We start from the raw sequence: 15,558 nt of genomic DNA, 5'->3' as shown, positions 1-15,558 counted from the left end.
TGTGATGCCTAAAAAGGTTAAATCAGGGATGTGTAACTTGATTTTATTGAAATTAATTTTATTTCACAGCGTAAAATTACAAATGATTTGAGGTTGATCCTAAGCTCACCTTCATTAAATTAATTTGTAAATGTAAAATACCAATCAGTTTAAAAAAGGTTATAAGCATGATGACATTAAGTTACAGTACTGCTTTATTCATGATGTAAAAATCAAAGTTTATTGAACCTGTCATGTTTGTTGCTTTCATTTAGAAGCTTTTTATCTATCAGAAAATAAAGAAGAAGAAGAAAAAGCAAAAAAGCAGACAAGCATCGTGTGTCCTTATGAAGATAAACATATATCGTAGAACAGGTAAACATGTAAGCCAGGCAATTCGGTAGATAAAAGAATATATGTATAGGAATAAATTACACATTCATTTCTCAAACTGTCTGTTTATGTTTATGTGTTTATGTTTATATATGTATATACATAAAGTAAGAAATTCACAGTCAGACATTGAAATTTATCATCGGCAGCTTTTATCATCTCTTCTATTTCCTTTTTGTTTCACATACCATACTACTCATGTATGCACACGTGAGACTGATGGTTCTTTGTATAAATCTCATTCATCCCCCTTATTGATATTGATGTGTGTATTCAATTGAATATTTTGCTTCATCATTCTTCTACCTCATCGCATAATAGTATAAATCTATCAACCGTAATCATCATAGTCGTCAACGTAAGAATGAAAGAATTTGCATTCTAATATTTCAATTCATTGGCATAAATATTTCATATAGCTACCTCCACACACATGTCATATCTTCTTTTTCCTCCGCTTTTGTCATTGAATTTTTTGTTCTTTTATTCAATAAACTTATGATAAGATGAAATTGAAGAAATCACGTATTTATTCAACAAATAAATATAAAGCAAATATCTTTTCTTACCGATTTGGAATTGTGTAAAAATATATTTTTACTGGTTCCGTCAAAATTTGACGATTAGAATAATATATAAATCGAAAGCACTTAAGTGAACTTGTTGCTTTAAATTTGCTATTTCAAAGAGATGTGGCTGCTTATTTATTACTAAAGAAGATCAAAACGAGAGCTTGAATTAGAAACCTAGATATAAAAATTTTTAAACTTGATCCTAATTATCAATGTGTTTTAAATTCCTTTTTATCATATGCATGATGTTTTACCGATTGTAGGGAGTGCATGAGTTCTGAGCAATATAAAGGAAATTTTTACTAACGGTGCAAATATTCTCATAAAGCAAAATCCACTACATTGAAAAATCGGTATATTTGTAGAAAATATGCTTTTGTCTAATAAGAATCAATGAATATATAAATAGTTAACAGTTGTTTTATAATTTGACCAGGAATTCATTCGTGAGATTTGATTTTGAAGTTCCATAAAAACAGGAATTTTCTAACATTTTAATCTAATTTTAATTCCAACATTAAAGCAATTAGCAAATTTTTGCACGTGAATTGTATGTTTCACATCCATTTTAATCCGTAAGAAGTAAATGTTAATAATGGACAATAATCAGCATTTAGTAAAATCATTACCTAGAAAGGTAAATAATTCACTCACACTAGAAAGGTAGCATGAAAATGGAACAATCGATAATTCAAAGGATTTTAGGATTATTAAATTTTCATTACTCGAATATCAGCTTTCACGCAGATAGCGTGCAAGTCAATCTGTTGTTCATGCAATTGCTTTAACTCGCAACACACAAATGCTGTGTGCAGAACAGAGCATATGAGATTCGATAATAGAGAAGAGTGACAAATTCTCAGAAATCGTTAATATATGTTTGCATAAATAAGAGCAAAGAAGTTAGTTCGATGTTCTGGGGGAAATATCGGATTTTGCTATCAAATCTTGTTGATCTTGAGATGTCTGTAATGGATTCGAAAGAATTGGAAAGAATATTGATTTCTAGTTGCATAATTTTTGATTTAAATTACACTTATTCAATGGACAGCATGCGAAAGTCTCTTCCTCGCATCATGATTAATGAAGTCTATGCTTCTCTTTAGATTATCATCGTAAACTTCCCAAAGACTAGAAAAAAGGGAGAAAAAATTATTTAAATGAATGGGGATGTTCACATATGAATACTTATGAAAGCTTTAGTTATGCAATTTACATTCCCTTTCAAGGCTTTTTTGTTATTTTTATTTCAAACCCTCAATGATTTTCATGCCTTTTTTCATCTCTCATTTCCTCATTCTCCTCTTTCTTTTTCATCACGCATATATTCCATTTCATGTTTAAAGATTGTTCATCTTTCATCTTGTATATTATTACATCAATAGAGCTATTTTCCGTCTTATAAATTTGTTAAACAGCGGAAACATTTGCTTGAAGATTAGATTTTTTTCCCCTCTGCATTTGGTGTGAAAAAGCCCAGAATTTTAAATTTGTTGCTAGGGAAACGAAACATTTTCAATTACATCCTTCATATCGGGATAACCAAAACAAAGTATTGCGACTAAATTTGAAATGCAAACAATGAAAAGGATTTGGTTTAGTTGTTGATTTTCTATTTTTGAACTGAAAGACCTGATTTATAAAAGTAAATACCCATTGATCTTATGTTACAGTAAAAAGAAGGAATAAGAAAAGCACAAACTCTCAAGAGTTTTATTTACCAAAAGCATTAAAGTATCAATTTATATGCTAAGAAATTTTCCTTGTGCTTATCTCCGACTCCTACAGCGCATGTTTTATCGTAAATCACACCTAAAATATGCAGTAAGTACCAAAAGGGTCAGATTTTACAATAATTTGACAACTGTTCTACCAAATCGCCAGTATCTCAGTAATCAATGGAGAAATTCATAAATTTTGACAAAATAGCTCAAAAAAAAGTTTTTTTGGTTCACAAAGAAATTGAAATTTTTGCGCTACAAAACATTAAATACTTCAATATTATCAATGCTTGCTGACATTGGCTGAAAGTATTTTGAATTTGATCTTTTAGTACTTACTTTCATAATTTGTAGCTAGTTTCGTTTTTAAAAAATATGAATTTTTAAATAGATTGAATTACAAAAATTTGAACCAACGAAAAATGATTTACAGGCCTAAAAAACAGAACTACTGCTTCCAATATTTAGCATTTTGTTCATATAAAGAAAACTGAAAGAATCAGTCAATTATTGAATTTCTGAGCATTTAAACATAGACAATTTTGAGTCGTCAATTTTGAACATATTGGAACTAAAGCAGTTCCGTTTTGAACTTCAACATAGAATTTGTGTTATTAAGCAACAAAATGCTTCCAAATTGTTGTTTAATATGCAGCCAAATCGACTTTCTTCACGAGAAAGACGCTTCTACTGTAGATATGACATTTTTAGAATCAATTCAATTTTAAGATTAAAGCCGAATCTTTTGACATATAAACATTATTGAGAATTTTAAAAAGTATCGATTTAGAGCTTAAAATGTGAATTGCCTTTGTGCCTATAAAAACAACTCTGGTTTTTAGTCTTAAGGATCAAGTATTTTTTCGCAAGTTTTTTTTTACATCTGTTTTGGTTTTTTTAAAAAAGCGTTTTTTTTTAAAAAGTTTTTTTTAATTTATTTTATTTACTTCTTTTTAGTCAAATCACTAAATAATTTATTTTAATCGCTCGTCCGACTGTTCATAGATCACAGAACATTAGGTGTGGGAAAATTTTCACGCCTTCACTCGCTTCGCTCCGTTCAGGTCGCAAAAATTTGTGAGCTTCGCTCAACCAAATCCGAACTACGTTCGAACTACTTAAGTTCGAGCTTCGCTCGGATCACGGGCGTTGTCGTATTTCGCTTCGCTCGTCCGACTGTTCATAGATCACAGAACATTAGGTGTGGGAAAATGAAATATATAAGGAAAATGAAAACTGAGGAACTGACAAGAAGGAACTTTTTTTTATAAAATGAAAAGCAACTCACCATAACCCCAATGTCTTATTGATGGAAGAACATCGACTTTAAACTCCTTCAAGCTCTGAAGATGTGAAGATGAGATATCACTCTGCGAACACAGCCTTTTGTCTTCATCTTATTCATTTTATATGTTAATCCACAATTGATTTTCTTGATCCAAATTTCTGATTTTTCGCTGGAAAAAATAAAAAAAAAATCATTAAAGATTGGTAAAACAAAAAAAAATTATCGCAGCAACCATTGATATTTCATGCACAAAAAATTTAAGAGAAAGAAAAAACAAAAAGTAATATTTCAAGAAGAAATGCACAAAAAATGCCAGAAATTCAATGCTTTAAAACTTTTGAAAATATTTTATACTTACTTTTAGCTTCCGATCCTTAAATTCCCATCGATCAATTAATTTGAGAAAATCTTCATGCTTGATAAAATTATTTTTGATGGTCGAAGTACTATCAGCGAAATTAATAAATTTTGAATTCAAACTAAATATTTTTTCCATGTAAGAATCTCCTCTGCGTTATGATGATCCTCAACGATGTGATCACTAACTGCCAATACCTCCAAAATATTTGAAGATATTACTCCTTCTCTGCTCAAAATAATACTGAAGAAAAATTGTAATTTTGATTTTTTCAATGGTTGCTTTGATAAAAATTTTCGAAATTTTAAAAATTTAATGTAATTTATTAGAAAATCCTTTTGATTCTCAATGGCGATAACTGATAGCACAGATGCTTTCTCGTGAACTGTCTGTGGCTTAATAATTTTACTTAAACTTGATCATTGTTGTGATTAAAAATTCCATTTTCTACAAAACTTTTTTTTGGAAATTTTCAATTTGGAAACAAAACCAAATTTTCAATTTAGTGTGAATATTCCCATAAAGCTAAAGTGATCTGCTTCATTATTAGTTTTTTTAATTTAAAGAGTAAAGAATTAATTTTGTAGCAATTTTAAATAGTATTCATCACTTTTGTAATTGATTCCCATAGGACATGAGGCTGATTGAAAATTAAATTTCTACTAAAGGAAGTCTTTTCCTAAGTGTCTGTCTACATAGCTCAACATCTCTGGATAGATACATCTATTGATATTTTCATAATAAAAAACATCTAACGGTAAATATTGATATTTCATAATCTCAGCATCAATATAAAACAGCAAAGCTTTAAAGCTTATTTTTTATTGCCTATTTTTTTTTTAATATCGACAGGATGAATGCAAATATATAAACGGATGGTTCAAACTAAAACTTAACGCAGGGAAAAATTCTCAGTACTGTTTTAAAAGAGAATTCATGTCGTGTGTTTAAATAAAGCGAAAATATGTCAATATTTGCACAACTTGCTTGTAGCACAATGCTGTTGCTATTTTTCATACTGAACATACTATCGTACTCTACAGTTCTCTTTTATCAACGCTGTTTGATATTATGATTTTAGTGGAATAAATTGCAGTATTTTAGTTCTCTCTCTCTCTCTCTGCTTCTATTGTTGCTCTAAACGTTAGTGATAAAAAAAAATATACAGGATTTGTAGCTTTACTTTACGAACAATTAATCTTTTTCATCCTTTATGAATGAAAAGTGCTAAAATATTTTATGTGTCATGTTAAAAATTACAGGAGTTAAAATAAAGTGCGCTTAAGATTCTGCCTGAAGATACCAAATTCATTAGCTTTTATTTGTATCCTATGCTACTTCTACTTAAATCTCAAAATATTCAAGGAAAATTTCTGAGTGACATAAAGGTAGAAAGCTATCTCATGAGGTTTTAAAGATCTAAACTGTCAAAAGGAATCGGCTTCAAAGTACATTGTTAAAGTAAATGAAAATAGTTGCAAAAGTTTGATGTCAAACTTAAGTTTTATAAATAAACAAAATTAAATGCCTGCATGCATATTTAATATTGCATTAGAATTTTATTCAATACTGAAATTTCACATGGAATTAATAGGATCATCATTGGAGAATAAAATGTATATTCTAGTTTTATATGTATAGTAATGCATAGTATGAAACAGTATGAAACCTTAAAATTTTAATGAGCTTTTGTTTCAACAAGTTTTCTTGGTTTTGTTTCTTAAACTTATTGACATTCCGATAAAATTAGATAATTTTATTGAAAGTAAATTTCTCATACCTATGGTAGGATCTATAAATGTAATTATAGTTACTTACCAGCCTCCTTGGCTGGGGAGCACGTGATCACAATGCCACACGAAGAGAACATCTAAAAGCCGGCTCTATCCTTCTAGAACTTCTGCTAATTCGAAATATTAAAGACTTTAGTCACCTTTTTTACACATCCAATCCAGGATTTCTTTAGAATTTTCGTAATTAGGAAATATTTTCAGGTTCAAAGGTTAACCTAAGTCTTTAGTTTTAGAAAATAAAACCAGAAGTGCAAGTGAATCCTTCGAATTTCTTTCTTGAAGAATCTCAGGAACGAGATTGGAAAGTCATGATCTAGGTCTCGAGAACCTCTAATTTAATACTCCTAAGATATAGGTACAATCAAAAAATTACGAAGTATGATTTTTTCTACACTTCAAATTTATAAAATTTTCTTCAATATTTTAAATTAAAACAAAGTAAAGCAGATCCTTACAGTCATCCTTAAGCTTGTACAAGAACAATTCAATTTCATTTTCACATATGCAGAAAGCATATATTTTTACATCCACATAAATTTCCATTTGTGAGATGAAAACTAAACAGAAAATAAATTGAAATTTTGCATATGTTTGCCTATTTGCTTAATATTTTCAAACCTATAAAAATATTTTGGAAGCAGTTTTGGCAAATTATTCAAACATGTTATAAAATTGTCAAACTGATATTTATCAGCGAACTCTGATTTATGTATTTTAAGGGATATCTAAAAATACATTCAACACAATAGTCTATACATTACCTTCCATTCATTTATTCATTCATTCATATACGTAAATACATATTGTTAACAGAGATAATTTTAATTACAGCCACAAATTGAACATTGCATAATTTAAAGGATGGTTATTAAAATTTATTAAAATATGAATTGAATGAGAATCAAGCCGGTTTGGTTTGCTATTGTATAAAACTTCAATATTTGAGAATCTTTTCTGCCCTTTCTCTTAAAAAACATATTAGGACAAGATGTTGTAAGACAGAAATCCATCATTTATCTATAAATTTTCTCATCATTCTTGACCTTTAAAATTTTGTAATCAATTTCAAATGATGTCTCGTAAAAACATACCAATACATAACCTATTCACACAAAATCTCAAGTCATAAAGCAACATGCTCCTTGGATATTGGAAGAAATGAATACAAAGATTGATCTATTTGCAAATTTTTTATAGCATCACTTAACTCTTTTACATGTCTTACCCTCGTCCACATCATATTTTGTTTTACTTTTATTTAAAAAGTTTTATATTCCAGCACTTAACAGTCTCCTAAACGCTCGAATTTGAAAAGAGCATCAAAAGATGATTCACATTTTATATCTATTGAATAAATTGAGAATTATGGATGGATGTTGAGTTTTAACCCGCATATAAAATGTTCATAACTTGATAAATTTATCAAAAATCTTCAAACTTTCTTAAAAATTAAATTTTGAAGGTTGAATTTTATAATGAAAAATAAAAATGCATTTTAATATTGTCAGTAATCATCCATGAGTCAAATATCTGAATAATCGCCTTTCCTGTCATGTTACTGTCTAGTAATAAGCATCATAAATGAGATGAATTGTGGCCTATCTATTCACAAATCACATAACTTTATCATCATTTACTAATGTTCATCATGAATATCGTATGATCATAATTTCAAATCTCATGATTCATTTTAATGATATTCCCGAGCAGCTCAGCGTATTAGACACTTCGTCGTGTTTACAGCAGATCGAAAAATTTCCCTGATTGCACCGTGAGAGCATCAATTTTTACCTCATCGTGTCGCTCGGAATTGACAATGAAAATTATCATGGAAATAAATAAAAAAATTAATTAATTTAAAATGAGATAAATTGTGAATTGCTGTGTTCCTATAAAATTTTATCAATATAATAAAATTTGGTTGCTGGAATTAATAACTACTTATTGCAGCATCAATATTTAATCTTAAATTGCTTAAATAATTATTTGTTTCATATCCGAATTACTAATTTGATAGAACGTGTGATTTTATTCAAATATGTCGGAAAATGGTGAATGACATGTGGTATATTTAGAATAGAATATGACATAGAGTTGACCCAAAGCAAAATCAGCAATGCGATCGATGATCTGTTGTACTAACGCAATGCCACTATGTTCTTGATGAAGGCAAATATGTCAAAATAGCAACGTTTTCGTATATCCTCAACGACCATAATGTCCTCATCAAAGTTATTATTCCGTTGCATACAAACCGACCTGCATTAACAAAAATTATGGATAATTATTTTTTCATTCATGCCTTAAAAGCTTGTTTCAATTTCTTTTTCTTACTCAATTTAAGAAATTGTCTTCGTTAAGCTTCTTGTTAACTATGGACGACTTTTCTAAATTATCGTGAGCTTAAGAAGTACTAGGATCAGCATTTAAGTATTTTGACGTGTCATAATTTCGTAAATTAAATGTTTTATCAACACTCCCGAAAAGCACACGTCGAAGAAAAGGCTATAAATTCAGAACATAACAACATAACTCCAGCACGAAAAAATATTCGATAAAATCTAGCCTGAGGCTAGAATCAAGACAACAAGAAGCTGAATTTTCAGCAATATCATTGCCATGTACTTTCCGGGCTATCTTGTCACTTTGCTTTGAAAACTAACAAAGTAGTATCTTATTCAAAAAAGCTCTAGTTTCAGCAAGAAGAATACTAACTGTGTTAACGTAAAAGCACTCTCAGTCAGAGCAGCTCATAAAAAATTCACTTGCAAAAGTTGTCTAATTTAAAACTTTTGCTATCACTCATTCATTTTTTTCATGCTTTTATTTTAAATTACAATGTGCGAAAATGGAGAAGCAAAGACAAAAATACGTGACATCCATAAAATGAGGAAAACGACATAGAGAAAGAATTCTTACATCAATAAAAATATTTTCAAGACGATGAACAAAAAAAAAGGACAGAAAGAAAAGGAAATAAAAACTTTTCGATTTTTGATGATGTTGATGATGATAATGGTATGTTCAGTCAATGTATGGAAATATGTATGTTAACAGAGAGCACGAAATATAAAAGTTTATTGGAAAATGCTTCATTTTTCCTCAAATATTGGCTATATATGTATGTGCCTACATTTATTCTTTTTCTGTGAATTTGCTAAACCTTTAAATGGGAAACGAGACGGAGAGGAAAATTGAGAAGAATTTGTTATAATAAATATTTTTGACGTGATTTATTTTCTAAATATGAAAGGCACATCACATCACAATTTATCGTATAAAAAAATTGTTGAGTGAGGAAGGCAAATGTTTAGGAGCATAAATAAGCTCAATACACAAAACAAATATATAAGCCGACCAAAAAGAGTAGAATGAGAAAATTGAAGACCGACAAAATTTTTCGGGGTCGAAAATCTCATTTTGAAATTCAAATTTTTCCTCATCGGAAGCATCTATTCGTATAAATTTCACATTTATGCGTACATCGATTTTTTGCCTTTTGTGTTTCTTTTATATCCACAAAAAAAATATCTCAACATTTTATTCATTACATTTTCAGTGATGAATTTTTCTTCTCTTCCTCTATATGGATCATTGGCCTCAAGTCATCATCTTTTGACCCTGAATAAGTAAGAGGGAAAAAAAATAAAACTCTTCTCCCATTCATATTCTATTCTCTCATCGTCCCCTGAAAAGGATCTTTTCATCTATTTGAACAATTTTCGATGTTGAAAACCTTTTTTTTTCTTGCTCTTTTTCCTCTTATAATGAATCAATCAATCATTTTTTCGTGGCAAGACTTGAGAAATTTTTCTTGTCGTATGTTGGCAGGAAATCCACGATAATAGCTTTTTCTTCAAAAAAGACATTCATTGATTATGACACGTATTGATATTGAAATTTGTAACTTTGATTTGAGCAGTAAATCTTGTGGCACTTTAAATTGATTAAGCATCACATATACTAGAACGGTCTTAGCAATTACTTGCTTACTTCGCTGTCTAGATCAATTATGATCCATGACCTTCCATAGATGTCGTCTGAGGCAAAGTGCAGCACTAGCTCTTAGGTCACCTACGAGGTATTTTGCCGTCTAAAAAGTCAGGTTTGAAAACTTAACTTAATGGAGCTCCCACAGGTCTACCCAATATCCACCCCATCAAAGCATGATTTGTACGAATTTGAGTTTCTAAATTTTATCTCTGCTTTCTTATTTCCCTAAAATCATTCAACATCTATTACTGTATAAGAAAAACATCATAACAATAACTAGATATGACCTTTGGACATGAAACCTTTTCATGACAAACATAAGAAAACAGATTTTGTTGAAATTCATAAAAGATTTCCCCACTGGGGCGATTATATTCTTTATGTGATAGGATTTTATTTGCTTTGTGAATGCATCAATAGGAAAGTGGTGAATGGAATTTCAATGATGTTGTTATCGCAGATTGGGGATTTTTTTTTTCGAGCACTATACTCGTTGATGATGTAAGATATGTGAAAATTTTGAAGAAAATTGTAATTTAAATTGATCATATAGGGAGTTGGTCTAAAAGTGCTATTTTTAGTGTTACGAAACTTTCGAATTTTTCCTAAGTGAATAAATACATCTTAAAATAATAATACCTAACTCGTTTAACACTTTGTTAATGCAAAATTTGTATAACAGTCAGAAATAAGTTATACAGAAAAAGCTTACGTCATCAGTTTTGTTTCGTTTCCACTCGATCTACAGTCTACTTTCAGTCGTCTGCTCGCTGCGATCGCGAATGAACTGATTTTTAAAGTGAACAAAAATAATTTAATAATTATGGGAGATTTTGGAAAAAGGAGATTATCAGCTGCATTTAGTTCTGTAAGACCTAAGCAAAAAGTACAAGAACTTAAAAATAAGTAAGTTTATTTTGAACATAACTAAAAAATCGAATTGCAATATTTTGAAATCAAGAAATAAAAAAAAGACTTGAGCAATAAACTTAATATGTATCAGACCATTGCCATTGCCGCTGCTCAATAATAATCAAATTGTGGTTAAAGCTATGCAACATTGTACAATATCATATTTTAAATCTTTAGTCACTCATTTACTCTAAATTCTAAATGTTTATGATTAATTAAAAAGTTGCATTTGCAACAATTTGTTTCCTATCTATAGCTACAATTACTTAATCATAGCATGAATAACATTAATGTTTACTAAACAATGAACAGATTACTTAAAAAACAATTTAGTTTTTTGCATTAAAGTTTTAGAGTAATTTAATTTTTGAAAACATTCTCAGAAATAATTGTCAAGAATCAGTAATATAACATTTAAGGTATAACAGAATATAACGTGAATATAACTAAAGTTATACTCAAACTAGTTTTGTCGTATTTTCATAACTATAAAACTTATATTAAATATAATGAATTGCTACAATCCCGAGCGCCACAGGCTCTTCATTTACGTCGCTCGGTCTCTGTATTTATGCCGCTCGGGATTGTGTCAGACTACCCTCTTTTAAAAATAAGATATCATAAATGACTTAGCTCTAATAATCCTAATATTCAATTATTCTTTACAGAATAGTACAATCAAAATCCACAATTTCTGCATTATTTTTGTCAGGTACCGAAAATAATCCTTATTTGTGTCAAAATGGAGTAGAAATGCCAGTATTTACGGCAGATATAAAAGCATCAAAACCGAGAGTTGCAAAAAAAATTCCCCCCAAGGAAATAACAATTTTTGAATCAGTTGAAATTGAAACAAAACATGATATAGACGAGAGAGATACTAATGACGTCGACAAAAACACACCACACATTCCTAAGATTATTAAGAAACACGTAAGAGATTATATTACGTCATTGCTATATTCTATTTAGCATTGTTTATATATTTTATTTGTAGAAATATGAAATCATTCAAGACCTTCAAAAACTGTTTGATTGTGACCAAAATTTTGATTCAGATGATGATGATGACGAGTATTTAGCTGTCAATAATACAACTGCACAGTCTTATATGAAAGATGTCTTTAGTGCTGCAAATATCGAACCGTCAAATGTTATAAATCCATTCGGTATTGAGTCTTCAGAAACAACTATTATTGACAACATAGAAGCTCATGCTGCTCTTATACAGCTCATTCAAAAATATGAACTTGAAGTCTCAAGAATACCACACTATAAATGGAATGAAAATTTTAGTGTAACAGCAAGAAAAATTCTAAAACTTCATGCTGATTCACGCTTACTTGACGATCTGTGTGTCTTATTTGCAAAATGGTCTGCTTACATAGAAACTCATCAGCAACATCCATTATGTGTTGAAATATTTCTTAAAATTCTTGATAGTGTAATTTGTCAATGCACAAAGTCAAATAGAAGTAAAGCATTCAAAATTAAACTGCCGGGTCAAATAAAGATTTATCCTGCAGCCATTGCAAGAGTACTTAAAGTTGGAAGTATCCAGAGAGGAATTCCAGATCCTTTAAACAACAACAATATCCACTTGAAAGCAAAAACAGATGTTGTGAAATTCTTTTGGGATTCTGCTTATAAATTGTTTGACAATTTTCTAAGTTTTGTTCAGGACCTTCATTATGATTTAAACTCATTAGAAGTACTCAATAAGGGACAGACATTGAAAAAAATCTGCATTATCATCAGCCAATTTGAAAATATTGATATACCGGATGATTATAAAGAAAGAAATTTTAAGGAATGCGTAAAAGAATCTCTAATTTATGGAACAAAAGAACACTTTAAGAGGAATATAAATATTAATGTGCTCGAAGATCCAAATTTGAACATGAAAAAAATTGACGAATTGATTATCATTCTGAAATTTGTATTGCGTCATTTGAAAGAATTTGATTCCATTTATGGACTTGTCTTCGAATCGTAAGTTATTTATGATTACTTTAATGATAATTACCCGAATAACACAAATTAGCTTGACTCTGACATGTTGCTGGATTTTTAACAAAATCAGAGTCTAATGCAGGATTTTGTAAGAATTCACCGATTTGTGCTATTCGAGTACATGATCATTTTAAAATTCCGTATTTTACGTAGAAGCTAATAATGAATTTCTTCACAGTTTTTACAAGGAATCCACCTACGAATTATTATTCTCTGTTTATGACACTGAACTTACAAAAATCATCAAACCTGTAATTTCTATGATTGGTAAAATCAAGCGTGAAGATATTAAAAATATGGATGAAGCTGATGAAAATGGATTGCGTAAAATCATAGAACTTTATAAAGAAATGAAGAACTTTTCAGATCATGTTGAGAAGAAACTTGGAAATGCTGACTTTAAACTGAAGAATTATCAGAAATGGTTTATGGCCGAAATTGATGTATGGCGAAAATTTATTGAAATGAGAGATCTTGTCAGGTAAATTTTGAATTTTAAAACTACTCTAAAATCATGTTGTCCAAATTGTGTGTCGCGGCAAGTGTACCGCCGAAACTGAAAATGCCATCAATCACATGAAGTTTTCAGTTTCGGTCGTGATTTACCACCAAAGTGTGCCGTGGCTCAAAAAGTTCATGTCAAATGTGTATAAAAGAATGCTTTGAGAGTATATCATACCAAATATATATATTTTTTTCTTTAATCACTTTTAAACAGAATTGAAAAATCAGTTGAAATTGACAAATTGAAACCAGAATTTGACAGTGCAAAGTTTTCATCATCTGCGATTGACACAATTCAAATATTATATGGAACTAAGCAGTTTTGGGAAGATCTCAAGTGGTTTGACACGAATGAAAAAGAAAATCTCGTTGAGAAAATTGTCATGGATATATGTTACGTATCGGTTGTGTATTTCGAAAAGTTCATTGAAAAAATTGAAAATTCTGTTGAAAACGAAAAGAGAACTATTGACAAAGTTTCATCACATTTATCAGTTGCTATTGGAAACTACAAATATATTTGTGAAAATCATCAAAAATTAATGAATGAGTTCATCAAAAATAATAAAATCTCAGATAAGAGTGGGATACAGAAACAAATAAATGATACTAAAGAAAATTTGTGTGAAAAAATTCATCAATTTTTGGCTACAATACTTAAATTACTATATCCAACAATGAGAGAAATGATTGTCAAAAGTGCAAAAGATAAACAATTTGTTGAATATGAAATTTTCATGAGCTTAACAAAACATATTAAAGATATGTTAAAAATATTGCATACAGAACTGGCACGTCATGAATTTGGTGTTGCTAAATCTATTTTATGGCGTGATATCTTGGAAATGTTTTCAGAAATAGCAAAAGACTCAATCAACGAAAAAATGGAAAAAGAATTTTTCGAAAATCTCTTAAAAATATTCTTTTCATTGAACGACACATTTCAGTACATAGAGCCAGAAAGTACAATAAACAAACATAAGAAAACACAAAAAATTGAAAAGTTATTGCAATATTATGCAATGGAAACACCGCAACTTATTCATCATTATTACAAAGATCGATACGAGATTCAACAACAAGCAGGCAAAAATTTGCCAAATCCTCATAGTTATTTAACAGTAAAAGTACATTTCAATGGATTAAAACTCAAAATAGAAATAATAAAAGCTAATGAGCTTTTCACGTATGATATGAATAGAAAATGTGATTCATACGTAAAAGTTCAGATTATTCCTGAGAGATCATTTCCTACACATCAAAACTTTAAGACGAAAGTTCAACAGAGCGATAATTTCCCATCATATGATGAAGTTTTTGAGATTGAATTGACAAAGGAACAGAAATTAATGAGAGAAGCAATCATATACTTTAATGTCAAAAACAAATATTTGATTGCATCCAATGATTCTATTGCTGAAGCATTTTTAGCATTTAAACATATTCCAGAATCAGAAAAAGTAAAGCCAATGGAACTGACGTTGACAAGATTGCAAAGTGATGGTATATATTTTTTTAATTAAGAAATTTTCAACTGATTACATTTAATTTTGTTTATTTTTCAGATCTCGAATCATTTAAAGCAATTCAATACAGAAGTCAAATAGGAGACAAGAACACTAAAGATTTGCTTGCAAAATTTACTAAGCTTTCTAAAACTCCATGATACAAAAATATATAATAATCTGAAATTGTATTTCAATTTTTAAATACTCAAAGTATTTTTTAATAAAAATACACGAATTATCATCTCTGACAATATTTATAAATGCTTCTGAGTTAATTAAGTCTTTTTACAAATCGGAAATCAAGACTTCTCAGTCTCCAATAATACTCGAGATGAAATAAATAATTAAAATATTTTTATTTTTGTGACAATTGAATTTTTGTAAAACATAGTTTAGAAGTTGATTCTTTGTTAAATTTAATTAGGTTATGGCAATTTTATAACATAGCTCAGACATTTTTAAATGATAAAATTAGTGAGAATAAAATTTAGATTTTCAGTCTATAGGTCTATAGTGTCACCAAC

The 15,558-nt window shown here is 29.3% G+C and overlaps 1 protein-coding gene across 2 annotated transcripts; it reads left to right on the top strand.

The window, feature by feature from the left end:
- Positions 1-10,767: 10,767 nt before the first annotated feature.
- Positions 10,768-15,285, top strand: LOC139094067 (protein unc-13 homolog 4B-like). Of its 2 annotated transcripts, none has more exons than XM_070644971.1 (6): positions 10,768-11,003; positions 11,678-11,942; positions 12,007-13,001; positions 13,201-13,503; positions 13,741-15,029; positions 15,092-15,285. In XM_070644971.1, exons 1-6 carry the CDS (start codon positions 10,921-10,923, stop codon positions 15,190-15,192), a joined length of 3,036 nt encoding a protein of 1,011 aa, XP_070501072.1. In that variant the 5' UTR covers positions 10,768-10,920; the 3' UTR covers positions 15,193-15,285. The 2 variants fall into 2 exon arrangements, with proteins under 2 accessions (XP_070501072.1, XP_070501073.1); XM_070644972.1 differs by having other exon boundaries at positions 10,777-11,003; positions 11,722-11,942.
- The last annotated feature ends 273 nt before the right edge of the window (positions 15,286-15,558 follow it).

The sequence above is a fragment of the Chironomus tepperi genome, unplaced genomic scaffold (genome assembly GCF_022539635.2).
Source record: "Chironomus tepperi strain 1889 unplaced genomic scaffold, CSIRO-AGI_Ctep_v1 contig_349, whole genome shotgun sequence".
Lineage (NCBI taxonomy): Eukaryota > Metazoa > Arthropoda > Insecta > Diptera > Chironomidae > Chironomus > Chironomus tepperi.
This window is presented reverse-complemented; position numbering and strand designations above follow the sequence as displayed.

What these genes read in the sequence shown, in the direction of transcription:
- LOC139094067 (XM_070644971.1), top strand. Translation starts at nt 10,921, where the DNA reads ATGGGAGATTTTGGAAAAAGGAGATTATCAGCTGCATTTAGTTCTGTA. An exon ending in CTAAGATTATTAAGAAACAC is followed by an intron (nt 11,943 to 12,006) that starts GTAAGAGATTAT and finishes TTTTATTTGTAG; the next exon opens with AAATATGAAATCATTCAAGA. An exon ending in GACAAGATTGCAAAGTGATG is followed by an intron (nt 15,030 to 15,091) that starts GTATATATTTTT and finishes TTTATTTTTCAG; the next exon opens with ATCTCGAATCATTTAAAGCA.